A 26,021-nucleotide genomic window follows, 5' to 3' on the forward strand; every position below is an offset into this window, starting at 1 on the left:
GACGTCTGATGATCGCAATGCTTCACTTACCCAACATAACCACAGCTGCAGCATATATATATATATATATCCATATGCAAATTAGTGTATGACATCATTTTGCGCCATCAATCTTCACCCACAGAACTTTTATATTACCATTTATTTTAAATTCTAATCAAGATCCAGAGGTTTCCAAAAATATCAAACGCGTCAGGTTGAATCACAGGGAAAAGTGTAGAACATGATGCACGGCACATCGAGAGGTTTTCCCACTTGATGTAATGGGGTTGAATATTTCAGGGGACTCTCAGGGTTTTCCAAAAAGTTGAAAGTCCTACCATTTGCTCCTGGCCTCCTGCCATGGGCGAGTAGAAGACCTTGTAGTTGCGGACGTCGCCCACCGCTGGCTCCCAGCGCACTGTCAGGGTGCTGATGGTCGGGTCGACCACCTGCAAGTTCTTCACCCCACCCAGCGGCTCTGAGGAAGGAGAAGACATGTGATTGGTCCTAATCTTTCATGTTTCTCTCTATCAGTATGGAATTTGAAAGTCAGGTCAAAAATTCTCCTCCAAAATGTATGTTTTCAAACACCATCTAATGTGCAGTGTGTTTTACACGTTACATACTTATTTACACAGCATTTAAGGTTGATCTGAGATACATGTACCAAAAGAAACCAAAGACAGAAGAGAGAAAAATCTAACGTTGGTGAGATTTGTCATGAGATGATTGGTTAGAGAGGTGAACATACCCAATACCAGAACTGAATTTGATCAAACAGTTAAGTTATCCTTTATTTATCCCCATGGGGAAATGCATCCTCTGCATTTGACCCATCCTCTACTAGGAACCTTCCTAGAACTAGGAGCAGTGGGCAGCCACAGTGCAGCGCCCGGGGACCAGCTCCAGCTCTTTTGCCATTGCCTTGGTCAGGGGCACTGATAGGGCTTTCACACTGTCAGGGCTCCGTGCCGGTTCTGGTTCCCGAACCCAAATTTGAACCGGCCGGCGCGTTCAGACCGAAAAAATCATTGGTTCGGAACCTGAAAAGTTGGTTCTCAGCGGAACCAAAAAATAGTTGTTTTTTCCTTGGGAACCGTGACATCATCAGTGGGCGTGTCTCTTCTAAATAAGCAGGAAGGAGAAGAAGGCAGTGACAACATGGAGATTTTTTTTTTGCAGTGGTCTCCTGAGGAAACCAAATGTTTAGTGGCGATTTGGACATCTACCGAATCTCAAGAAAAGCTAGAAAGCAGTACAAGAAAGAGCAAGTCGTATGCCGAACTTGCGGAAGAGATGGCCAAGGCTGGGTTCACTCGAACGCCAGACCAAATAATTAATCAACTTAAAAACTGAAGAAGGACTACCGAATAATGTCCTCCTACTTTGGTTCCGCTTAAACTGGTGTGAACACGGGCTGGTTCACCAGAAAGCACCAAGGTTCTGAGACTCCAGAACGGAGCCAGAGCCAGAACCACAACCGTGTCTGTCTGAAAGCGGTATGAGAGGAGTCTTAACCTTAACATACATGTCTTTGATGGTGGGAGGAAACCGGAGCACCCGGAGAAAACTCACACGAACACGGGGAGAACATGCAAACTCCACACAGAAAGGACCTGGGAGGGACTGGGCAAATATATGGGCCCTTCTTCTCTAATACAGCGTCACTTTTGTGATTAATTCTGCGTTCCATTTACTTCGGAACTCGGAAGTCGGAGCTGGGAACAACGTCACACCCGTTAAGTCAGAAAACCAGCCAGGTTAGCTCTGGACAGGTTAGCCATTGTTAGCAATACCAGTTGATAACAACTCATATTGCGCATACAAACACGGTAGCAACATGTCCACAGATAGAAGCTAGCTACAGTATTGTGTGCACGACTGATTTAATGAGACATAAATAAGAGAGAAGTGCTACTAAACAGTATATAACTAACACTTTCACTACAGTTGATGCGTGAGCTGCCATCTTGGATTTGAAGTCGGGGTTGGTGAGGTTCCGCCGATTTTCCGAGTCAGAAGTTCCGGTCTATTTAAAGTAGGCTATTGTTGCTGTTTTTTTTCAATACAATTACCATGGTTGTTGTATATTATTGTCTTTTTTCTTTTCTCACATAAAAAATACATACAATATTGTAAGAATGTTACGTATAAGTATAAACAGTTAATGTAAATCTATGTAAAAAACAAACTGAAATCTTGCAATAAAGTACAAAAAAAAAAAAAAAAGTTCCGGTCTGTGAACTCAGACATTCAGAGTATATAACAATCTCAAGGCTGATTTGACTTTGAAATCTGTGGGTTCATTTCCAAATGGCTTTGGTTTAATTTAGTTCTGCTGTGTTCTAGGCCCAGCCCGGATCAATAGAACAAACCCAGCTCAACTCACTGGTCTTTCCGTTCTTGGACTTCGACAGGCCCTCCATCTCGTGGTAGACAGGCACCACGGTGACGGTGTACTCAGTGTTGGTCTCCAGGTTCTTCAGGACGATGGAGGTGGTGGTTCCATTCACCTGGTCCTGGGAGAAGGAGAAGAGAACATCAGCCTGGGCCACGTTCTGAACTTCTGGACCACGCTCTGAGCTTCTGGCCGATGCCGGGAAAAGCAATATCTGTGAAAAGCTGGTTTGGCACCCGTAGAAAGACTCCCACTGGAAGATGTTTGAAAGATGTTTTGGAAGATGTTTGACTGAGTTAAGTCTGCTTCAAACCCAATTTTCTTCATGAACCATAACCGTGTGAACCATAATCTGTGTGGCTCAGCGATAGCTCAACCTCTCTGCTTAAATAATGATTGAAAAGTAAGACTTGTGTTGGTCAAATATAATTCAATTTCTTTTTCATGTTTAGTTAAATGTTCCTAAAATCTTATTTTTCTTAAATCAAGTGAGATAGTTTGCCAGTGGAGTGAGATAATGTCACTTTTTTCCAGAGATTTCTTGAATCTAATGACATAATCTTGATGGTAACAAGGTCAACTGCCTTATTTAAAGTTGTTGCCAAATGTCTGGTAAAAAAAAAACTCACTCTAATTTGCCCACACCATTGGCACTTATTTTATTTGAAGAATGATTTTAACATCATTTCTTTGACGTGTTCTGATATAATGACTTAATACAAGAGAGTCTTACCACATCCTGTTCTCCCCCCGCGGCCGGGACCCAGATGACGATGTATTCGCGCACGTTTCCCTCGGCGGCGTCCCAGCGTACGTTCAGGGTGCTGGTGGTGGGATCGGTCACCTGCAGGTTCCCCACGAAGCCCAGCGGCCCTGAGCGGAGACACGGGACACAGAGACTTGGACCGGGGGGACACGGGACACGGAGACTTGGACCGGGGGGACACGGAGACTTGGACCGGAGCAACACACAGCTGCTGTCTAGCCACAGATTAATGGTGTCCGGGGGGGCAGTTCTGCTTGTTTCCCTGCCTGTCTATGTGATTGAGCTTTGAGTCTGCTGTAACTAAGGTGGATGCATTTTAAACATTTGTGTTACATTGGGGAAAGGATTTCTCTGTTTCTCCCGTTCAATTTGCTGTCTGCTGATGTCATGATTCACCAGGAGAGCATAATTTATAAAATCATAATAATGATCAGACATATAAAGGAAGTTAAAACCAAATAACATCACATATTCCCCCTGCTGTCTTGGACGTTGCTCCGTCCCCTGTGCCGAGCTGGGGAGAGGAGAGCTGTAGACTAGCACATGCTTCCTCCGATATCTGTGCAGTCGCCAGCCGCTTCTTTTCACCTGACAGTGAGGTATTTCACCGGGAGGACGCAGCGCGTGGGAGGATCACGCTATTCCCCCCAGTTCCCCTCACCGCCAAACAGGCACCCAGACCGACCAGAGACTACTGCAGACCAGGACACATACCCTTAATCCGGCTTCCCACCGGACTGTAGGAACGTCCGACCAAGCCAGAGGTAAAAACGGGGGCCGCGCACCTGCGACCCTCATTTTGGTGCAGTACTGGAGGAAAGCGAATAGGCCACTACACATAAAAACATCTGGAACCTGACTGAAACCCCCCGACAGCCGTATGGTTTCCCCCCACAGTGACTCACGTGTCTTGCCCTTGTCGGACAGGCTGGGCCCGTCTCCTTCGGCGTAGACCGGCACCACGGTGACGGTGTAGCTGGTGTCCGGCAGCAGCTTCTCCAGCACCGTTTTAGTCGTGCTCTCTGAGACTTGCTCCTACAAAACATGCATGCTTTCAATTAGGGATGGGACAGTATCTAGAAATTCGCCCTTCAAAAATGTGATAATATCCTGGGGCAGAGAAATGAATGGTGATATTAGCTCCATTTGTGCCATTCATCGATAGAGTAAAATAAAAACTACATAGCAGAGCATTGCACTCAAATTAAAGCTCAACCGATTTGAGTTATTGAAGGCTCATACTGATATTTTTACATTAAAGTTCAAGATATTCTTTGGCAATATTTTTGCATTTGGGCATTTTTATGACCCAAAAATTAAACATTAAACCTTTTTTGTTGTGTGTTGATTGGGTCCGGGTTGTGTGGATTCGGTCTGGCCTTTGGATATGAACCCCCATTCGAAAAATTAAACGAAAACTAAGGCAGCCTAAACATGTCAATGTTGTTTGTTTTTTGTTTATTTCACAACACTCTGCAAGCTCTCATGAGAACTGTGAGCGTGCACAGATTTTGTTGAACTTGGATGTGAGCAAATTATATTGCAATTATTGCAGTTATTACAATAATTATACATTGTTTGGTGTTTTCCCTTCCTAACTGAATAAGCGACGCACGAAACAACAAACAAGATGAAAATTCAAAGCCCCCTCTGGTCGACCAGCTGAAAACTCCGCTGACAGAAAGTCTGATCGCCGGTTGACGCCATGAAAGCAAAGCAGGCCAAGTGGACAGCCAAGTGGCCAGTGTTAAGAGATGTTATTACACGCCTCTTCACACCATGTTAGCTTGCAGCCAGGCTGCAGCATGCCCGCATCGCCTCTGATTAGCAGGGATTTACACACACTTACTCTCCTAAGAACAAAAGCCCAGACGAGGATGGCATGTGGCGATGTGGGAGCCATTTTGCCAAAAGGCTTTCGAGGCTATTGTGTGGAAATTGGACGGGGGGATTATCCTGTCAGCCGGTGTGACATCACTAAAGCCAGTGTGACATCACCAAAGCCCTGTTGATGGTTTTTGTTCAGTGGTTTCTTTTGAAGTCAGATTTATGAGCCCCATCGTTTTTTCATGGCCTGTCGGCTCAACCTGTGAGCTTTCCTCTTGTTTTGGGGATTATTATTTCTTACAAAACTAAATTTAACTAAACTATTGTTCTACCCATATGTTTTTTTTTTTTTACATTGACATGAATTAAGCTGCTGACAGCTTAAATACACCACACCCCTTACCCCTTAAATTAGCTGAAATTACAAGGATTCAGGATTTTATGGAGAATTGTATTCTTTGCCAGATAGAAAAGCCTCAGAAAAGGTATTTGGACCACCATGGGACACAAAAAATCGCCCTGAGGTATTGGCAAGTGATATATTGGTCTCTATATTGAGGTATTGGCAAGTGATATATTGGTCTCTATATTGAGGTATTGGCAAGTGATATATTGGTCTCTATATTGAGGTATTGGCAAGTGATATATTGGTCTATATATTGAGGTATTGGCAAGTGATATATTGGTCTATATATTGAGGTATTGGCAAGTGATATATTGGTCTATATATTGAGGTATTGGCAAGTGATATATTGTCTATATATTGAGGTATTGGCAAGTGATATATTGGTCTATATATTGAGGTATTGGCAAGTGATATATTGTCTATATATTGAGGTATTGGCAAGTGATATATTGGTCTATATATTGAGGTATTGGCAAGTGATATATTGGTCTATATATTGAAGTATTGGCAAGTGATATATTGGTCTATATATTGAGGTATTGGCAAGTGATATATTGGTCTATATATTGAGGTATTGGCAAGTGATATATTGGTCTATATATTGAGGTATTGGCAAGTGATATATTGTCTATATATTGAGGTATTGGCAAGTGATATATTGGTCTATATATTGAGGTATTGGCAAGTGATATATTGTCTATATATTGAGGTATTGGCAAGTGATATATTGGTCTATATATTGAGGTATTGGCAAGTGATATATTGGTCTATATATTGAAGTATTGGCAAGTGATATATTGGTCTATATATTGAGGTATTGGCAAGTGATATATTGGTCTATATATTGAGGTATTGGCAAGTGATATATTGGTCTATATATTGAAGTATTGGCAAGTGATATATTGGTCTATATATTGAGGTATTGGCAAGTGATATATTGGTCTATATATTGAGGTATTGGCAAGTGATATATTGGTCTATATATTGAGGTATTGGCAAGTGATATATTGGTCTAACCCTAAACTGATCTAAACCTGTTGCATTAGTGTATCCTGGTAAAACCATCCTGATCATGTGACCTCACATTCTGTTTCATTCTGCGGATGAGTCTGGGCTTCTAGCCCGTCCACCACAAGTTCAGTGGGTGGGAGTACGTGCCTTGACAGACAACTCCTTCAGCCAATCAGCGCTGCCAAATCCAATCCCAAATCCACTTGGAAGAACAGCCAAAATGCCTTTTCTGCCGAGAAACTCGGCTGGTTATTCTTGTTTCATTGTTGTTATTGAGTCTACTTCTGCAATAAATGCACTTTATGGCTGTGTTTACTCTACTAACATTAACGTTACAGCTCGCTGCTTCGGGAGACGCCATACTGTTCTGCCAGTTTCCCTGATTGGCTGGTTACGTTGTCAACTACGATTGGCCCATGCACTTTGTAATCTTTGGAAATCGCTGGAGGCCAGACTGAGCCGCAGAACGAAACATAATGTGAGTTCACGTGATCAATATGGTTCACTAGGCTACAGTACTTCCTGTTGTATTAACATCAATAGCTTCTCCTTTAGGGATGATCGAGTAGTAGTACACCATTATCTGTATCTGTTAAACCAACTCAATTATCTGTATCCATATCTGTACTCAGAGGGGGAGTGGCTTAAATCAAAAGTGGGTGTGGCTGAAGTTTTGTTGTTGTTGGCAGTTCGGTGTGCCGAGATGCCACCAGAACGTTCAAAGTATGGCTATAAAAAAAGGTATCAAATGAAGTACTGGTAAATGAAGGGTACTGGTATTGGTACTGGGTATCGTAATTTCTTATACGATACCCAGACCTAATCACGAGTATGGATTCTCCTTTCTCTCATCTTCTATTTTCTTTTGCTACTCCAATAGCCCAGTTTCCCCACAGGCTGCAGGCATCATGAAAGTTAAATCAAAAGTAAACTCGACAACAAATCAAAATGGAATCAAGAGAGCGAGAGCCTCACCACAATCTCCAGTCCTCCATCGGTCGGTAGATAGATGACTTTGTAGCCCTGCACGTTGCCGTCAGCTGGTTCCCAGGTCACTGTGAGCGTTGTGATGGTTGGGTTTGACACCTTCATCTTGGACACGCCACCCAGAGGCACTGGAGTGGGACAATAATGGTCATCATTTGGATGTTTAATTAAACCGTATGGCGCAAGGTGTCTTAATCCCTTCTCCATTTCAAATACAAACTTTTTAATGCATTCAAATGACGCTCTTATTCAGGGCAGCTTACTTACTTAAGTGTATCAGCAGAATCAGCATAAGCAAAATATGAGAAATGTGAACATGAAAATGGTATGTCGAGTTCATGCTATTGTCACATAATCCATTCATGGTTGAGAGTGCGGCCTCATTTCATATAGTGTGAGACTGTTATTATTCTGTTGTAACTTACATGTCTTTCCGTTCTCTGACTGGCGCTTGCCCTCCCTGGCAGGGTAAACGGGCACCACCGAAACCGTGTACGGCGTGTCCGGCATCAAGTTCCTCAGGATGATGTTGGTGGTGCCTGCAGGAACTTGTTCCTGTTTACAAAGGTTCAAAACAGTTGTTGTTCAGATGCGCAGGCTTCCCACCCACAGACAGGGCCAAATGTGCCTGTACGGACACCCGACCAAGCCAGAGGTAACACAGGGGCTCGAACCTGCGACCCTCGTGTCGGTAGGCAGGGACTCTACGGCTGCACTACCTGGACGCCCTATAGTTAGGTTATGTTTACTTTTTACAATAAATAAATTGTCCTGAGAGGTAAGACGGGTGGAAAGAGTCTCACCATCTCCTCCTTGCCTCCAGCGACGGGCACAAAGAAGATCTTGTACTGGCGAACAGCTCCGTCAGCTGCGTCCCAGTTCACAGTGAGAGAGGTCATGGTGGGATCCGTCACCCGCAGGTTCTTCACTCCTCCCAAGGGCCCTAAAAAAATATGCCGTATTATTTAGTCAGTATGCACTTCTACACAGGTCAAACTTATAGAGAGTCAAAGTGATGTCACTTCCTGTTTCAGCAGTCCAAAATATGTCATGTTTTCTTTGGAGGAAAAGCAAAGCAAAAGCTGAAAAACTTGATGAGCGCCAAGAGTAACCTCTCACATGATCTCACTTTTACTTTGAAGGTCAAATACACTACTGCAGTCGTTCCCAACCTTGGAATTCAAATAGGGTGGCCTGAATTTTATTTTTTTCTTCTATCTTTCTTTTTCTAAACACCACACACAATTTAAAACTACCGAAGATGATTAGGGTTTTTAGTTCTGAGTTTAAAGTGATAATCTCTAAGATTTCAGTTTTGTTCTCTTGGGTGACACCTATGGCGATGCGTGGTAATTGCAGGTGAGATCCAAACTATTATGTCACATAATGTCACAATATACTGCAAAGGCTTCCATCAATGGGCCATCGCCTCAATCACCATTGTGTTAACTCCCTATCAAATAGATAGTGACTTTTTTTGGATGAAAATAATTGAGATTAAATCAGGATTCTGAGAATACAGTCAGCATTCTGAAAATAAAGTTAGAATTCTGACCTTACTGAGATTAAAATCAGAATTCCGAGTCACTGTCAGAATTTTGAGATTAAAGTCAGAATCCTCAGATTAAAGTCAGAATTCTGGTGGGGGGGGGAAAGAAGCATACTGTTACATGTGACATCACTAACGATGTCACTGACAATATTATCGATGGTGTACCGGAATCTCGGTTCCGAGCCGTCGAGCAGCGAGGGAGGCCGGCGTGCTGGCACGAGGGTCGAGAGGTCCGGGAACACGGAGGTCGAATAGGAGAGCGAGGCGGCCAGAGGGAGGAGCATTGAGGAGGGGGCGGACCCCCGAGTCTGGAATTTGTGTAATATCCTGTGCGAGGCAGCAAGGCATCCAGTCTGCCAGAAAGCCATTAGAACAGTGATCCTCACTATTTCTTCGATGAGAGCCGCACTGGCAGGACAAAGTCAATATACCAGTTTCCCCTAGAAAATCTTTCAGGCCTGGAGGGATTTCGAAACGTACCCCGACCGCAGCGGTGGGGGCCGTCAGTGGGGGCCGTCGCTGGCGACGCTAAAGTTTTAGCTAACCTGTTCACATCTATGTTCGCAATGGCATCCCAAGTATCATCATACTATTATGGGATGCGATGCGAACAGTTGTATTATGGGATGTGCGTTTCCCAGGCAACGACACACATTGACAAGTTTTGGAACAGCGCTGCACGCTGGCACAATGCTCCTACTAAAACAAAATGCTTACTGTTTTGAATGATTTGGCACCTTCTATTACTGTCAACTGTATTGTATTGTTGTTGTACTGTATTGTTGTATTGTAATAATATACAGAGGGACAAAAAACCAGCACTCAAAATAAATCATTTTGGGTTGTTTTAATACCTTCAAGCAGCAGCAGTGACAATGAACGTTTCGGCGTAAGCCTTCCTCAGCATTGGCTGAGGAAGGCTTACGCCGAAACGTAAGTTTGGTTTCGAAACGTAAGTTTGGTTTCAATTTGGTTGTGTAGATGTATATGTTTTTATACTTGGTATAAGTTTGGTAATTTAGCGGTCTCTCTGCCTCTGTTATGAAGCCAGTCTTACTTGTCTTTCCGTTCTCAGACATCTTCATGCCGTCTCCCTCATTGTAAATGGGTACCAGCGAGACAGTGTAGACGGTGTCGGGCCGCAGGCCTCGAAGCACGGTGCTGGTAGTGGTTCCTGACACTTGTTCCTGAGAATTACCCCCCAAAAAAAGACATAAATTACATTTAAATGACATATATTGACTGCTTCCAAAAACGGAGAGAAAGAAAGATACTTTTTTTGAAGAACGGCAAAGAGTGAATAGTTAGACATAGACCTGCGGCTCATGCTAACCACTGAGCAGCATTAGCCGACAGTAAGCAGGTGTTTCTCCTACCAGTCCTACCGTGCTCTCAGCTCCTCCGGCAGCGGGGACGTAAAGCACTCTGTACTCCTTTACTTTGCCCTCGGCGGGCTCCCAGCGCACGTTCAGCGTGCTCATGGTGGGGTTCACCACCTGCAGGTTCCTCACGCCGCCCAGAGGTTCTGAGGGAACGCCACATATAAGGTTACTAATGCAGGTGAAGCAGCTATTTATCGAGGAGAACGACCTCCATTGTTGCCGTCCATGCTAAACATGATCTCATCAAAAGTCGTGAAATCTCTGAACTCTGACACGCAGATTTACGCACTGTGGGCACGTGTGAGCATTGGCTGAGGAAGGCTTACGCCGAAACGTTCATTGTCACTGCTGCTGCTTGAAGGTATTAAAACAACCCAAAAGGATTTATTTTGAGTGCTGGTTTTTTGTCCCTCTGTTTATTGTTTGCGCCTTGCACCGTAACTTTTTGAAACTTTTGAGAGTGCTCACCAGTCGTGACTTTCAGTCACTGACTCTTTGGACAAGTATTGTAATAATATGCCATAAAGGTTTATTGAAATTTTTGGGAGAGCAGGGAAAGAAAAAAAAAATCTAAAAAAAAAAAAAAAAAAAAAAAAAATGTGTTGCAATTTCTTAGAGCCGCCAACTAAAGCTTCGAGAGCCGCCAGCGTCTCGCGAGCCGCGCAATGAGGAACTAGGCATTAGTAGAAGAAGAAGAAGAATCTCGGTTCCCTAGATTTTTGTGAAATCACTACTTTCAGCTCGTCAACAGCAATGTTGTAACGGGGACAACTTCTCAGGCCTGGTCAGACTGTTTACGCATCCTGTGCGAAAAGTGCTTCTTTCTTAGATTAGGGTTCCGATTTGGTTTGGATTTGGTTGTGTAGATGTATACGTTTTTATACTTGGTATAAGTTTGGTATTTTAGCGGTCTCTCTGCCTCTGTTATGAAGCCAGTCTTACTTGTCTTTCCGTTCTCAGACATCTTCATGCCGTCTCCCTCATTGTAAATGGGTACCAGCGAGACAGTGTAGACAGTGTCGGGCCGCAGGCCTCGAAGTACGGTGCTGGTAGTGGTTCCTGACACTTGTTCCTGAGAATTACCACACAAAAAAGACATTAATGACATTTAAATTACATTTATATTGACTGCTTCCAAAACCCATGAGGAGAGAAAGAAAGAAACTTTTTTTGAAGAACGGCAAACAGTGAATAGTTAAGACATAGACCTGCGGCTCATGCTAACCACTGTGCAGCGTTAGCCGACAGTAAGCAGGTGTTTCTCCTACCAGTCCTACCGTGCTCTCAGCTCCTCCGGCAGCGGGGACGTAAAGCACTCTGTACTCCTTTACTTTGCCCTCGGCGGGCTCCCAGCGCACGTTCAGCGTGCTCATGGTGGGGTTCACCACCTGCAGGTTCCTCACGCCGCCCAGAGGTTCTGAGGGAACGCCACATACAAGGTTACTAATGCAGGTGAAGCAGCTATTTATCGAGGAGAACGACCTCCATTGTTGCCGTCCATGCTAACACGATCTCATCAAAAGTCGTGAAATCTCTGAACTCTGACACGCAGATTTACGCACTGTGGGCACGTGTGAAAATGTGAAAATGTGAAAATGGCATTTCTCCGCAAAACAAATTCAATTCTGGAACATGGAATGAACACAGCATTTTTGGCAAAAAGTTGGCTAACGATTAGCTTTCTTAGGCAAGTAAAACAACTATAGTTGCCTCATTTGCTGAGGTTGCCTATGCTAAATGAAATAACATTTGCATTTTTGTCATATGTTAACAGTAAGTCATTCCTAGATATATGATCCCTGTGTTGTGGACCTTGATTGAGACCAAAGTAAGAAATCAACACTAGCCAGATGCTGGTAAAATTTTGTCCAGGTATAGGCTGGATTACTGTTTATTTTATAGACAGCAGCAAAACGGACAGTTGTTTCCATGACAATGTCGCACACTGTAACTTTAAGTGTGCCGTATTGATTGAGACTGCCCTGTCTTGGGGGGGACACTTACTGGTCTTTCCTGCCTCGGAGGCAGGTATGCTGACGCCGGTGGGATACACGGCCACCACAGAGACGGAGTAAGCCGTGTCGGGCGTCAGCTTCTGAAGGATCACCTGGTTCTTCTTTGCTCCAACCTGCGTCTGTACAGAGGGAACACGTCAAACAGTCAGACAGAGCGGAGATGTGTCTATTGGCAGAGATGAGAGTGGCATCTCCTCAGAGCAAGAAAACAATTCATTACAGATAAGTGACAAGCGGCTGACGCAGAAAGATGGCGTCAGGGGTTGGATCGGGTGCGAGGCGAGAAAGCCCTGAGGTGCACTAACTGTACAGTCAGGATGAGATGAGATCCAGACTGTCACAGACATCCAAACAGTGAGCAGTGAATCATCTTAACAGTGCAAACACACATGGCAATATGCTTAAAATAAGAACAATAAGAACTATAGTAGGTATCAGTGTCCTCAAATGCAGGGTCATTTATTTTGAGTATTAACAATTTTGTTGTGAAATGTCTCATTTCAACTCAGTATAGAGTATATTTGGGAAGGGGTCGGGCAGTAATTTAAAAAAAAAAAATGTTTTACCTGATATTCATTACTCAAAATTGAAACCTCAAAAAATAACACCACATACGTTTATTTATTTATTTATTTATTTATTTATTTATTTATTTATTTATTTATTTATTTATGTAAAGAGCTAAAGAAAGCCGGAGACTAACATCTAAGAATGGGTTTTGCTTCCATGCCAGCTATCATTTTTTATCAGAAAGAGATAGAGAGATAGAGTAAAATGCAAAAGAAAATTAAATAGTGGAGATCTCTTTAGAATGAAACTTTTCTACGTGGCACATAACAAAGCCTACAAAATAAAATTCATGAAGGTGCAACATGTGGACTCAACGCCATTAGATCTATCAAATCTATTAAGGCAGCAACTGAATTTCTCCCAATCTGCAATCACTTATCCACGCTCCCATTCCCGTCTCCCAGGAACTCCAGGAAAACTCTAAAAGGGCCAATAATTCACCCACTACTCATCTACAATTCCTCCATGTATTACCTCCACCGAGGAGGTTATGTTTTCGGTGCCGTTTTGTTTGTCAGCAGGATTACGGAAAAACGACTGGGCCGATTTTCTTGAAAGTGCATGGAGGAGTGTAGCATGGGCCAAAGAAGGACCCATTCAATTTTGGAGCGGCTCCGACTCACGAACAAGCAATAATAGCCGGCCTTTGGCGGAGATCTGCACTCTTCGCGTGGCCTTCTAGTTCATGAATAAGGATGTGATCTTGGGCTTCGGAAAACAATGATTTTTCATTTGAATTTTTCCCCATTTTCTAACATTATATACATCGTATTTTGGTGCAATCCCCAAAGCGTTTCAGAACCGCAACATCTGGACACCGATACTATACTTTTCTAGAGCTGTGTCGGAACCAGGTGCTAAATATCCCTTCTGGATTCTATGAAGTGAGTTAAAACAACAAGCCTGCGCATGACAATACCACGGCAGATGTCCACGCCGGGGTGTTGGTATGTACGTCTTATGTCATGAGGGGATCAGAAACGCATTAAACAGACTTGCACTTCTGACATCACGACTCAACCCTGACACGTTGTTTAGGGGAACGCTGTCATAACATTTCAGAGAGCACAATAAAATTTGTAACTCGCAAAAATTCTTTTCACACAACCCGCCGTTTCCTTAAAGTAGATCCAAGTCAGCGCCGGCGCTAATCACTATCGGGTCATCCCAGAGGAATGCAGGCTTGGCAGCCAGGCCAGCACTCCCCTGTGTACACAGTGGCACCGCGGGGTCGCCGTCATAAACCCAATGTCAAAAGAGAAGTGAAGGAACGCAGAATCGCCGGAAACTTTTCTCACACATCTCCGGCGATGTTTTGAATTCTTCGTTCGGGGACGTGTTTGTGTATCTGAACAGCGAGACGCTTTCAAATCACAACCCAAATATAGGTGCTTCGTCATAGCAAAATGGATGAGAACGTAAACTTTTTTTCCTTTCCTTTTTCGCTGTGGACACCTCTCTTGTATCTCAAGATGTATCCATCTGCATCTACCAATTCAGTGGTGATTTTCATTTATTTTCACATCATTGAGAAACAGGTGTATTACAACTTCCATGCTATGGCCAGCTATGGCCTTCACTTGCCAGCTATGGCCAAATCGCTCCACAACCTGCTCAAAATGAACAGGGGTGAAGTACAAAGACCTGCGTTCATTGACTCTTGATTGGATCCAAACTAGAGAAAGGCTACAAGTTCTTCACCTAAAGTTCACTCTTCTATTATGGAGCTGAGTTTTAGCTACGGGTTCTCTTCGTCTGCTCTCATCTCTTGGCAGTCATCACGTTGTTACATGATGTATCTAGTGCTAGCAACGTGTTACAAAGAAGCCAGGATAAAGAGTTTGTGGCTTGTACGTTAGGCTACAATTATGTACAATTCAACTTGTTTGTTGCATCTGAAGCAAGCCGCCAGGAACAGCTCCCGTCCACTTACATGTGGAAAGAAGCAGCTGTAAAAACGTGAGGAATTTTTTCCCCCGGGAATCACTCAAAGTCAAAAATGACTATTTGAATGATCAAGTTTTACTTTATGGGGAAGTTTTTCTTCAGAAGCCACCAAGAGCAGTTTTCTCCCTCACTCTCTATGTACTATAACTCTGGAGCTCCCTCTCTCTCTATGTCTCTGGTCACTATAATTGCTCGTGAATGCAAGCAGACATGACCTTGGGCTGCACATCACGGAAGTAAAACCAGGGGGAAAAGCCCCTTTAAAAATGAAAAGCCCCTTTAAAAATGTGTCATGCGCTGGTGAGCAGCTTACGTTCAAATGAATGGGCGGCAGTTTTTCCATTCAGCCCCCAATTACATAGAACCTCCTTAACTCATTGAGTGCCAGCCACTTTTGGAGAACGGACGCTCCCAGTGCCAGAGTTTCAGAGCGTTTTCAGTGATTTCTCGAGGCCCACAGAATATTGTGTGATATTACTATGTAAAGACCGAACACGCACAAAGAACGATGAGACTCTCTTCTATCATCTGCAAAAAAAAGTTTATTGATACCATTTTCCGTTCTTTAGTTATGAGCCGGAGAAGATATAAGAATTTGAGCAAAAAGACACGTTTCAAATTAGAAGCTGAGATATTCCGCCTTTTGTGAAATGAAGCATTTCAAGCACATTCACTGAGTCTGAAGCTAATATTTTCTGATGTAGTGACGTGGTGTAGTTGTGTGGTGCCCTGCGTGCCCCACCCCCCTCTCCCCCCCTCAGCTGCAAACTCCTCCCCACACTAACACACAGCCTCACGCACCCAGTCTATTTTCGGAGCGCTCCGTTTTTGTGCGCCGGCTCCCAGCGCAACACGGAAAAGCCAAACCGGACTGCTGAGAATGGTTTGGCCCTTCGGCGTCGGGTGCTGCCTTTCTGGCGGCTAATCGTGTGGAGAAACTATGCAGACAGACAGACAGAGGCAGAGGGGCTCAGTTGTGGGCGCGGATTGACTGCTGTTCGCAGCCAACGTCAGCTGCAGCCAGAGCCATCTATATGGCTCTGGCTGCAGCATGAGCGGTTTCTCTTTCATCACGGGGCTTTTTCCTGACCTTTCTCTAATCTGGAGAGCACTGTCGCCACCTAATGGGTCTGTAAAATAGGTTATACACCTTCAATAGCTCCCATATTTTTATAGGAGATGTAATAGGCTTTGATCCACGTCCCACCGTCAAAAAACGCAATTGACGACAATCGTCGTCATTGGCACTCTACGTCACTAACCGAATTGACGACGATTGTCGTCATTGGCACTCAATGAGTTAATCTGAAGAGGGAGATGATTCCGAATGACAATTCAACATGGATGCTTTGTTGTATAAAAATCGGCAGGAAACAATGGATTTTTGGCAGCGCTCTTCCCTGATTTAATTGTATTCTTTGTTGATCCCTTACATACAATGATTTCAAATCACAAACCATAATTTTTCTTTAAATACAAATGCACGAGGAAGATGCTCCTTTTCCCTTTCCTGCAGTGCTCTCAGCTTTCCCTGATGTGTCCCAATTCTTCATTGAGGACATCTTGGTGTATCTCAAGAGGGAGACGATTTCAAATCACATCCAATAATTATTTATGAATTGTTGGATGTGAATTGAAATGGTCTCCCTCTTGAGATTGGTTGATAGATGTGCACAGGGAACATGTACTGCAAAGTATTTTGGCAGGGTTTAAATCTTTCCATGACGTTAAAAGATCCCTTGATTTGCCATTAACTGACTAAAACACACGGGAGACGTGTCCAGTCAAACAGCAGCAGCCAGCATCAACACTCCCTGACCAGGCAGAACAAACGCTCACTGAGCAAGAACAATATGATATAAAGACAATACACCCTAAGGAATTTAAGTGAAATTGTGAATTCTGATGTTGGACAAATAGACACAACCCAGATTTTACCATCTTATGGTTAAGGGAGAGAGGGATTATATTTTTGCTAACACAACAATCTACAAAAAAATCTATGAAATGATGCCAATTTGGGTGTAAAAACTAAATTACTCTATAAATCTCTCTGTCCATTATCAATGGCGCAGCTACAAGGTTTGTCTCTTGAAATTGAGAAAGCCTTGGTTCTGTTTTATGTGAATTCTAGAGTCTCATGTTGGACTATTAGGCCTACTTAAAATGTAGAACTTGATAAAGTTACTGAAAAGTCACATTAGGGTTAAATCAAAAGGGCTGAACATGTTACAGTGACACTTAAAATGTCTCGGTTTCCTTTCCTAAAAACCAAGACACAAGACAATTCAAAACATCTGAGTGTTATCCTCTAAAATTAGGAATGGGAACATTGAACTGGTGCCATAGTAGCCCCATAAGTGACCCCTCTACTGTACTCCGTAATGTATACACGCGTGCAGTACTAGGGTCACACTCAGCTCCATAAGGCAATAGGGGGGAACAGCTGTTCAAAACGTTCTCCTACCCGTCTCCGGCATCCAATTGCAGATCTGAAGGTATAATAGTCCTCCTATGGAATCCAGTAATTTATCCGGCACGGGTAAAATGATACTGCTGTGTGACTGTTTAAACGCAGTCTTTCCACAGCCTGTGCCGTACTTAGGAGGAGAAGCTTCCTACTAGTGCCGACAGGAACCTTGGGTGTTTGAGTATTTCCTGACATGTTTTGCTTCCCAGGTGCGCTGGATTTGATTATTTGATCACTGTGCCGCCGTCTCCGTGTGACTGCATTGTTTGCTTGCCGCGTGCAAGCGGTGCACCATGATAGTGAGATCAAACACACCCTGCTGTAAATTCAGCAAATCTACGGCGTCTCAATTAGGGGCGATGGGTTGCTCCTCCCTGTTGTGGCCCTATTTTGTGATGCTGATGAGACTGATGTATTTGTATCTAAAACGTTTGCCTAGTGCAGCTTTAAATAAGTAATATATATATATATATATATATACAGTGTATATACAGTATATACGTACTGTGAGAGCCTCGCCTCCAGCTGTAGGTTGGTAAGTGATCTTGTAGTTCTGGACCGGACCAGGGGCATGCTCCCACTTGACCGTCAGAGTGCTGATGGTCTCGTTGAACACCCTCAGGTTGCGCGGCGGCTCATGGGGCACTGGGAGCATACGGACACGTCCAGTTAGACACAACACAACCAATACGTTCAGTGGCTTTATGATGATGGTGATGATGAGGATGATGAGGGTGGTGATGGTGCCGTGAACTGGCTCCCACGATCCCTTGGGTCATGAGGCTGGATGGGTCAATGGTATAATGAGAGCAGAGAAGCTCACAACAAGAGCAGCAACATGGAGTCTGGAGCAGTACAGAGCAGGGCTGGAGTCAAGCAACTTTCCTTTCAACTCATTTAAAATAAAACTAGAAATTCAGTCCATGACCTTTTAATGTGGGGTTTTTAATGTATAATAGGCATGTCTATATTACATTCGATATTCCTACTACTATGAATATGTCAAATTTATACTAAAATTCCCAAATATGACAAATTCTCGTCAATCCAAATTTTTCAAATTTGCCAAAGGTTTTTCAGTATTGGAGTTCCGAATAAAATTCTCTTGCCGAATCGGTTGAATCAAAAGTGTAGCAACCCCAACCCGACTGCAAATGACTGAACAATACAGTAAATCAGCACATGCAACATTTATTTGATGACTGGGTTGAAAACTGATGAAGGATGACATGATGACATGAGAAATGACATTACAATGTAACTGATGAAGGATGACGAATGGCAAATGGCGCTGTGACACGAGAAAAATGGTATGAAGACAAAATGGTTGACGATAACACTGAAACTAAATGGTCGGCAATGGAATTAAAACAAAATGGTTGACAATGAGGAGTCAGTGGAGGACGATGTGTTACGGGTTAATTTTCACACTTTTTTTGCATTTGAAGCTCTGAATCTGCGTTCACACCGCCACCAACCACATTGCCCACGGTCAGATAGCTAATCTGACTGCTAGCTGACTGCTAGCTGTAGCAGCAAGGATGTTGCCATGGTTGTAGATGTCTAGGCTAAAATGAGGCTGCATCAGGTTCGAAAGTGAAAGTTTAGTATCATTTATATGTTCTGGAGTAAATGACAAAAATAAAGCGTTATGTTGTACTTCTGCGCACACACTCTGCAAACCAGCCTCATACATCACAAGGCAATCCCTCAAGTGGAACCCCCCAAAGGGAGAAGAAAGAGAGGCAATAACCACGAAGCACCTGGCGCAGAGACTCGGATGCTGATGCCAAGAGGATGGGCCTGAGAGGTTGGCTCAGGAGGTGCTTGGAAAAGCCTTGTTGATGACCTATGCCCCAGGAGGGCTAATAGGCGTAAGCACTGTTAGTTGTCTAAAACGTGTATAAAACTGGACTATACATCGCCAAAAAAGATCCAAGGCTGTATGAAAACTAAAGCATAGACGCAATGTTGAAATAACATCTAGTGCTAATTGTGAACACAGAAGAACAATCTCAGTGCTTATTGATTATTCATCTTTGTGCAAATTGATGAAACGAGGCAATTTCTTTGGTTGTAGAAAACAAATAAATGTGCGGCAACTGATTCCCCGAGTTGCTTGGGGGTGTGAACGCATCAACGGCGAAATGCACAAACATGCAGTTATGAAAGGGGAGAGGGGAAAAAAATGTGCTTCCGTCAAAACTGTCCTTGTCATCCACGTTACCATTCCAACCATAATCATGAACATGAACATTACAATGACAATGCCCTTCTCCTTCTCAAATGACATACCAGCGGGATCCTTCAACACTAGAAAGAGACGTTGAGAAAACAGAGTGTTATTTTCAGTGTGCGCGTTACATCAGCGAGGTCTTGTGAGTGTAAAATATGACAGTTGTGGTTTGGGAGCGCAGGGGGGGAGGGGAGGAGAGGGAGAAGGCTCACATGTGCGCTGGCTTCCCATCAGGTCCTCGCTCTCCGACTCGTCGGGGTAGATGGCCGTGACGGTGACGTCATACAGGGTGTCGGGGTCCAAGTTCTGCAGAACATGGGTGGTTTCATCGTTATTCAGGATGGCCTGGTGACAGGGAGAAAGAGGGAGAGAAGAAGTAGGTCACCGTCTACTCCGCTACTGCCACTAGCAGAGATTCAATGCGAGAGGAGATGACATATGAAATCACATATTGTGCCAGTCTGCTGAACACTCTTCTGAGTCTGTGTGGGCCCAGTCGGAATGGAACCAATCATCCATGCCAAGCTTTCAATGGGTTTCAAGAAGACAAAAACAATGGAGAACAAACAACACTATGGTCCAAAACACGTTTTACTTAAACCTAAAGATTTCCTTTGACTTAAAGTCGAGTTGAAATGGCATTCCAGAGTATTTAACTTCATTATCGAGATGCGTTTCCAAGCGAAACGTTGATTATAGGCGGGACCAGAGCGAGACCATAGACTGGGAGGAATTTGATTGGACAACTACAGGCCGCTAGAGAGGCGGGGGAAAACATTTGGGGAGTTTGATTGGATCGTTGAAAAGTGGGTGCGTCATTAGCGTCAGAACAAACCAATATGTGAGTCTGACAGCGATGGGTTGGATTGGATGCTAGCCTCGCTAACGTTAGCCTCCATTGAGTTGTGGATGACTTCTCCTCCCCCCCTTCATCTCCCCTGTTACCAGAGCAGGCATAGACATTTCGGGGGAGGGGGGGAAATCAAATTTTTTTCCCCTTCGTCTTTATTTTTTGTTTTTGCTCCAACTGAAATGATTTACGGTCACTCATGATTCAGTAGGTCACGGGTTGGCTTGATTCCAGCCAAAAAAACTCGTTATATAACTATTTGTAACTCTAGTTATTTTTCCAGCACCTTGGCCGATACTTGGCTGGGTTGAGCGGTGGCCCTCCCTCAGAAATGTCTATGGATAAAATGAATGGGGAAGTCTCTACCGGGGCAAGAAATGTCACATGACTGTTCAGCTCTATTTCGTCCTGGGAGTGAGGTCGTACATGTTTGTGTCTATTGTGTTATTTCAATCAGTGATAAAGGGCAAAAATTATGTTTTTTTTCTTATGAAAATGCTGCAGATTCTTACTTTAATACACGAAAGACAATGTTGCATTGGATTACAGGCATTAAGTTTAAGAACTGATGAAGTCCCTCTGAGACTGAGCCTTGTTTGTTACTAAATAAAATACCCACCATAATTTTTTTTTTTTTAAATCTACTCAATTGCCAATTGACAGTCTGATGTTGTGGAATGTCCCCCCCCCCCCCCCCTTCATATTTAAACTCTATCTAGAGCAAAGAACCCGGTATGGATTTCATTCGTGGATTTTTGTGTTGGGAGTTGGTTGAGGTTGAGGGTGGTGAGAATGGAAAAAGTGGGCACAAAACGATGCTAAGAGGGCCAGGGCATAACAAGAACTAAACAATGGGAGCATTATTGTTGCATGGATGGAAGTGGATGTTTTCAGTTAAGCCCTGGCGTAAACAAAATAACAATAGGTTTTTCCAGGCATGGCAGGACTTGAAGCCAGGGATCTGTGAAACTGCAAGGCACAAAATACACAACAACTGACACAACAGATCGTCCTCAGGGTCTTCCCTTTATCTCGTAACGAAAAAAGACAAAACAAAATCCCACTGGATTCAGACAATAAGACTCTGTTTAAATTCTGCTGGTAAACAACGCTTTCTCTGTTTCTTTTTTTTTTAACCCTTTATCAACCTTTATCAACCTCATCCCAGTGTTGGTTGTTTTCCAGCCTCTCTAAAACCTTCCGAAGATATAGTGGTCCTCAAACCCGCTATGGAGTGATGAGTTGGATGTTGAAGTGTTTGGACCAGATCTCCTGCAGATAGATCTACATCTCTGTTCATCCTAAGACCAGATCTCCTGCAGATAGATCTACATCTCTGTTCCTCCTAAGATCAGATCTCCTGCAGATATATCTACATCTCTGTTCATCCTAAGATCAGATCTCCTGCAGATAGATCTACATCTCTGTTCACCCTAAGACCAGATCTCCTGCAGATAGATCTACATCTCTGTTCACCCTAAGACCAGATCTCCTGCAAATAGATCTACATCTCTGTTCATCCTAAGACCAGATCTCCTGCAGATAGATCTACATCTCTCTTCATCCTAAAACCAGATCTCCTGCAGATAGATCTACATCTCTGTTCATCCTAAGACCAGATCTCCTACAGATAGATATCTCTGTTCATCCTCAACAAACTCCATAATCAATATATGTTTGCCTTTGAGACATGTACATCATGTACTGCCTGTTTTGGTCTTGAACAGGACTTGAGTTGCTCTGGTCGAGGTCTTGACATGGCCTTGACCTCCATTTGAACTCGACCTCACCTGGTCTTGGAATTGACTTGAACTCGACTAAGGTCTTGACTACATTCCGGCCTCGGCTAGCTGGTCAACCAAGGAGTGAATGTGTGTAAGTATAATGGAAAGAACCTTGTTAAAGCATGGTACACACACTACTCATCCAACGGCCCGCTAGACGCCATACTGAACTCTGTATCTTCTGCATTACTTCTCAATCTGTGTACGCGAGTCGTCCGACTGAAGCGTCGACCGAAGTAATAGCCTAGCTTTCTCAGTCGGATAAATCAAGTCTAATAAAGCCAAGGTGGGTGTCCTGCACCCGTTGACCTACAAACTGGACGTTGGGGTCCCCCTTCTTGGTCCAGCCGATGCGGTAGAGGGCCACGTCCGGCGCGCCGTGCTCCCACGAGGCTTTGAACGAGGTGTGGGTCACCTCCGAGAGCTGCAGGTTCTTCGGGGCAGGAACAACATCTGTTCACATGAGCGGAAACAGGGGGGGGAGGGGATTACGAGGAAGTCTTGAGAGATGAGGCAACACCATTTGACGAGTATTTACTGTAGCTGCAAGTGTGTTTCACTGCCCTGCGCAGGCCAATGCACCGGTAATGTGTGTGTGTTTGCTTGTGTGTGTTTGTGTGTGTCTATGCATGTGTGTGTGTGTGTGTGTGTGTGTGTGTGTGTGTGTGTGTGTGTGTGTGTGTGTGTGAATGTTGACAACAACTTTTCCACACCGTTCACCTGGGATTAATGATGAACAGGGCCAAGGCCGTAAATGATCGCATACACGCACACACACTGACACACAAAACACACACACACACACAACACACAAAACACACACACACACACACACACACACACACACACACACACACAACACACAAAACACACACACACACACACACACACACACACAAATTTATTGGCCATAGCATGTGAGTCCTCTGAAGGCTGTTTTAGGGTCCAGGAGGGGAAGTGAGGACAGTTAAAATAGAACTCGTCACCATCACAACAACTCCATATAGCACATTTACTGTGCCGGGCCATACCATGTTTACTGTGACGGGCCATACCACGTTTACTGTGCCGGGCCATACCATGTTTACTGTGACGGGCCATACCACGTTTACTGTGACGGGCCATACCACGTTTACTGTGACGGGCCATACCATGTTTACTGTGCTGGGCCATACCATGTTTACTGTGACGGGCCATACCACGTTTACTGTGCCGGGCCATACCACGTTTACTGTGCCGGGCCATACCACGTTTACTGTGCCGGGCCATACCACGTTTACTGTGACGGGTCATACCACGTTTACTGTGACGGGCCCGGAGAGGCTTAGTCAAGGAAAGCAGCAAGGGAGGTTGAAATAATAAGCACCTGTGCGATAGCATTGTTTTACTGATGTAGTTCAGGTAGACCAAGAGGATGTCACACATGGGTTTGGGAGTACTTGAGTTATTTGAAGCCAAAAGGATTTAAACTATAGGACCTACAGTAATTGGATAGATAGTGTATCCTGCTAGTGTTTACTGGTTGTAATTTGGTAGTCTCAGACAACTTGAATGAGTAGAACGCTCCCCCCCACGGTCTAGCATGGTCATTTAGCTAGTACAGCATAAAATGGCAACTGTTAGTTAGTTGCTATGACGACAAGTCTGGGCATTAACTGTGAAGTCTGTCACACTTGCTTGAGAACTGAGCAGAAGAGACTTTTAGCAAATGTCAAAACTCAAGAAACCTACGACAAACCTAGTGTGATGGTCCTCAAACGTCTATACATTGATACATTTATGACTATATTTTGCTCATGAACAGGATTCGATTTGCTCCGGTCTCAGTCTGGACTTGGTCTTTCTTGACCCCCTTTTGGAGACCTGGTCTCGGTCTTGACTCGAACTCAACTGGAGCCTTCAGACATTGTTTGGTCTCTGTGGTGCTCTCTCTATCCCCGCAGGAGGAATCCTCTTTCCACAGGGAGGTCAGAGGTCAAGAGCAGCGGGTTAGGGTTCAGTGTTTTGTTCAACGACACCTAAAGCGGAATTCATCGGGTGTCAAAGCCCTCGCAGTAGGAGCCATAGGGCTGTATATTATATTATATTATATTATATTATATTATATTATATTATATTATATTATATTATATTATATTATATACTATAATGTAGATGGGGAGATAACAGGAGAGAGTGAAAGCTATTACCGAGTATATGCAGTATGCACTACATTCTCTCATTGGGCTAACCTCTAGTCATTGAAATCCTAGTGAAATCACACAATTGACTCATTTTGCTGGGGACGCCCCTGCGAGCCTCTCGTCAAGCTGATGTTGCAGTATATAGAGCCAAAGTGGAACGTCACTTTCTGCTTCAGCACTGTACCAGAGATTTTCATCCGCCATTTATTTTCCCATAGACATTTCGTAAAATGCTATAAATAGTTTTACTTGTTCAAACCAAACGGTGCAGATATATTTAGAAACGGGAGAGATCGCATAACATTTCACTCGGACCAAAACTTAAAAAAATGCGGGTTTAAAGAAAATATTTTTTTTATGTTAGTTTTTTTTAAGTTTTGGTCTGAGTGAAATGTTCTATGGTCTCTCCCGATTCTAAATATACATTAGCTGAACCGTTTGGTTTGACCAAGTAAAACTATTTTTATTAGCCTTTTACGAAATATCTATGGGAAAATGAATTGCGGAAGATAATATCTGGTACAGTGCTGAAGCAGGAAGTGAAGTTCACTTTGCCTCTCTATATAGGTCTAGGTGCCGTCGATAACGCCCCAAGTGGAGGCTGCAGTTGTAGCATGCTTCCAACTTAAGCAGGAGGGCTGTTTTAATGACATGAGGGTCTTGAACCTGTCAGTTAAAGGACAGTCTCTGTACTCACCACAGAATGAAAAGGCCAGAAAACTAACCTATGGATTTGCCTTTGGCTGTCAAACAGTTTGCTGTCAGCTGATTTTAAGTAGTAAGAAGCCTTAAGCCTTAAGGCTGATTCATAGGGCGCTCAACACCTTTGATAAGTGTCACTCGACAGAAACGATGCATCTTCAACAGAAACAAGTGTCTCTGGACACTTTCCTTTCATGCCGCGCGCCTCGAGAATGTTGTTATGTCACAGACAGATTTTGTTGCGCAATGTGATTGGGTAGTCACAAAGATGCGCAGATGGCATTAACGTACGCTGAATATCATGTTGGACTGTAAATGTCGGTGGAAAAATGGTCAGGTATGTTTACTATCCTTGCTATCTTTATTGGTCAGAGGAAAATGTTACAGTAGGCTCAACAATAGGGAGCCAAAGTGAACGTCCCTTCCTGCCTCTCTCAGCGTACCAGCGTCTGAAAACATATGAATGGCGGTGATTGAACGAAGACAGACTTTATTCGTTTTGATCCCGTTTGAATTGTGCCACGGGGTACACATGTTCAATTTTGTCAATTTAAAAGACAAATATGCATCTCAAGAAAGTCGCAGTTTAAAAAATAAAACAAATAAATAAAAAAATATATATAAAAATAAAAAATAAATGAACCTAACGTTCAAGCATAAAATAATGACAAACGTTGCACAGCCCTTTATTTTCTGTCAAGCGACACTTATCAAAGGTGTCAAGTGCCCTCCCCATCGGGATTTAAACCCTTGACAGTTACAGTTTGTTCAAATATTGGGTTTTTGGAATTCTGTTGCTCAAACTAATGATCTGGTAGAGCTGCAGCAGCGGTAACCTGAAGATCAGAGCTTGTATTTAGTAGGTCACTCTTTTGAATCCACAGACCCAGCTGGGAAAAAAATCACTGGGGAAGTGAATGAGAAATGGTCTAACCTCCCTCAAAACCTGCTGC

The 26,021-nt window shown here is 43.6% G+C and overlaps 1 protein-coding gene across 1 annotated transcript in view; it reads right to left on the reverse strand.

Annotated features, from left to right (window-relative positions):
• Window positions 1-26,021, reverse strand: part of col12a1b (collagen, type XII, alpha 1b) — a gene marked incomplete at its 5' end in the record, with an annotated part of 199,768 nt that overhangs the window by 87,683 nt on the left and 86,064 nt on the right. The window contains 16 exons of the mRNA XM_083643682.1: window positions 321-460; window positions 2,372-2,501; window positions 3,114-3,253; window positions 4,052-4,181; window positions 7,366-7,505; window positions 7,803-7,932; window positions 8,181-8,320; window positions 9,987-10,116; window positions 10,315-10,454; window positions 11,254-11,383; window positions 11,589-11,728; window positions 12,316-12,445; window positions 17,819-17,958; window positions 19,609-19,626; window positions 19,762-19,894; window positions 22,497-22,636. Coding sequence (XP_083499808.1) covers window positions 321-460; window positions 2,372-2,501; window positions 3,114-3,253; window positions 4,052-4,181; window positions 7,366-7,505; window positions 7,803-7,932; window positions 8,181-8,320; window positions 9,987-10,116; window positions 10,315-10,454; window positions 11,254-11,383; window positions 11,589-11,728; window positions 12,316-12,445; window positions 17,819-17,958; window positions 19,609-19,626; window positions 19,762-19,894; window positions 22,497-22,636 — 2,051 coding nt within the window. The remainder of the gene's footprint in view (window positions 1-320; window positions 461-2,371; window positions 2,502-3,113; window positions 3,254-4,051; window positions 4,182-7,365; window positions 7,506-7,802; window positions 7,933-8,180; window positions 8,321-9,986; window positions 10,117-10,314; window positions 10,455-11,253; window positions 11,384-11,588; window positions 11,729-12,315; window positions 12,446-17,818; window positions 17,959-19,608; window positions 19,627-19,761; window positions 19,895-22,496; window positions 22,637-26,021) is intronic.

Source organism: Poromitra crassiceps (genome assembly GCF_964638095.1).
Source record: "Poromitra crassiceps genome assembly, chromosome: 9".
NCBI classification, from domain to species: Eukaryota; Metazoa; Chordata; class Actinopteri; order Beryciformes; family Melamphaidae; genus Poromitra; species Poromitra crassiceps.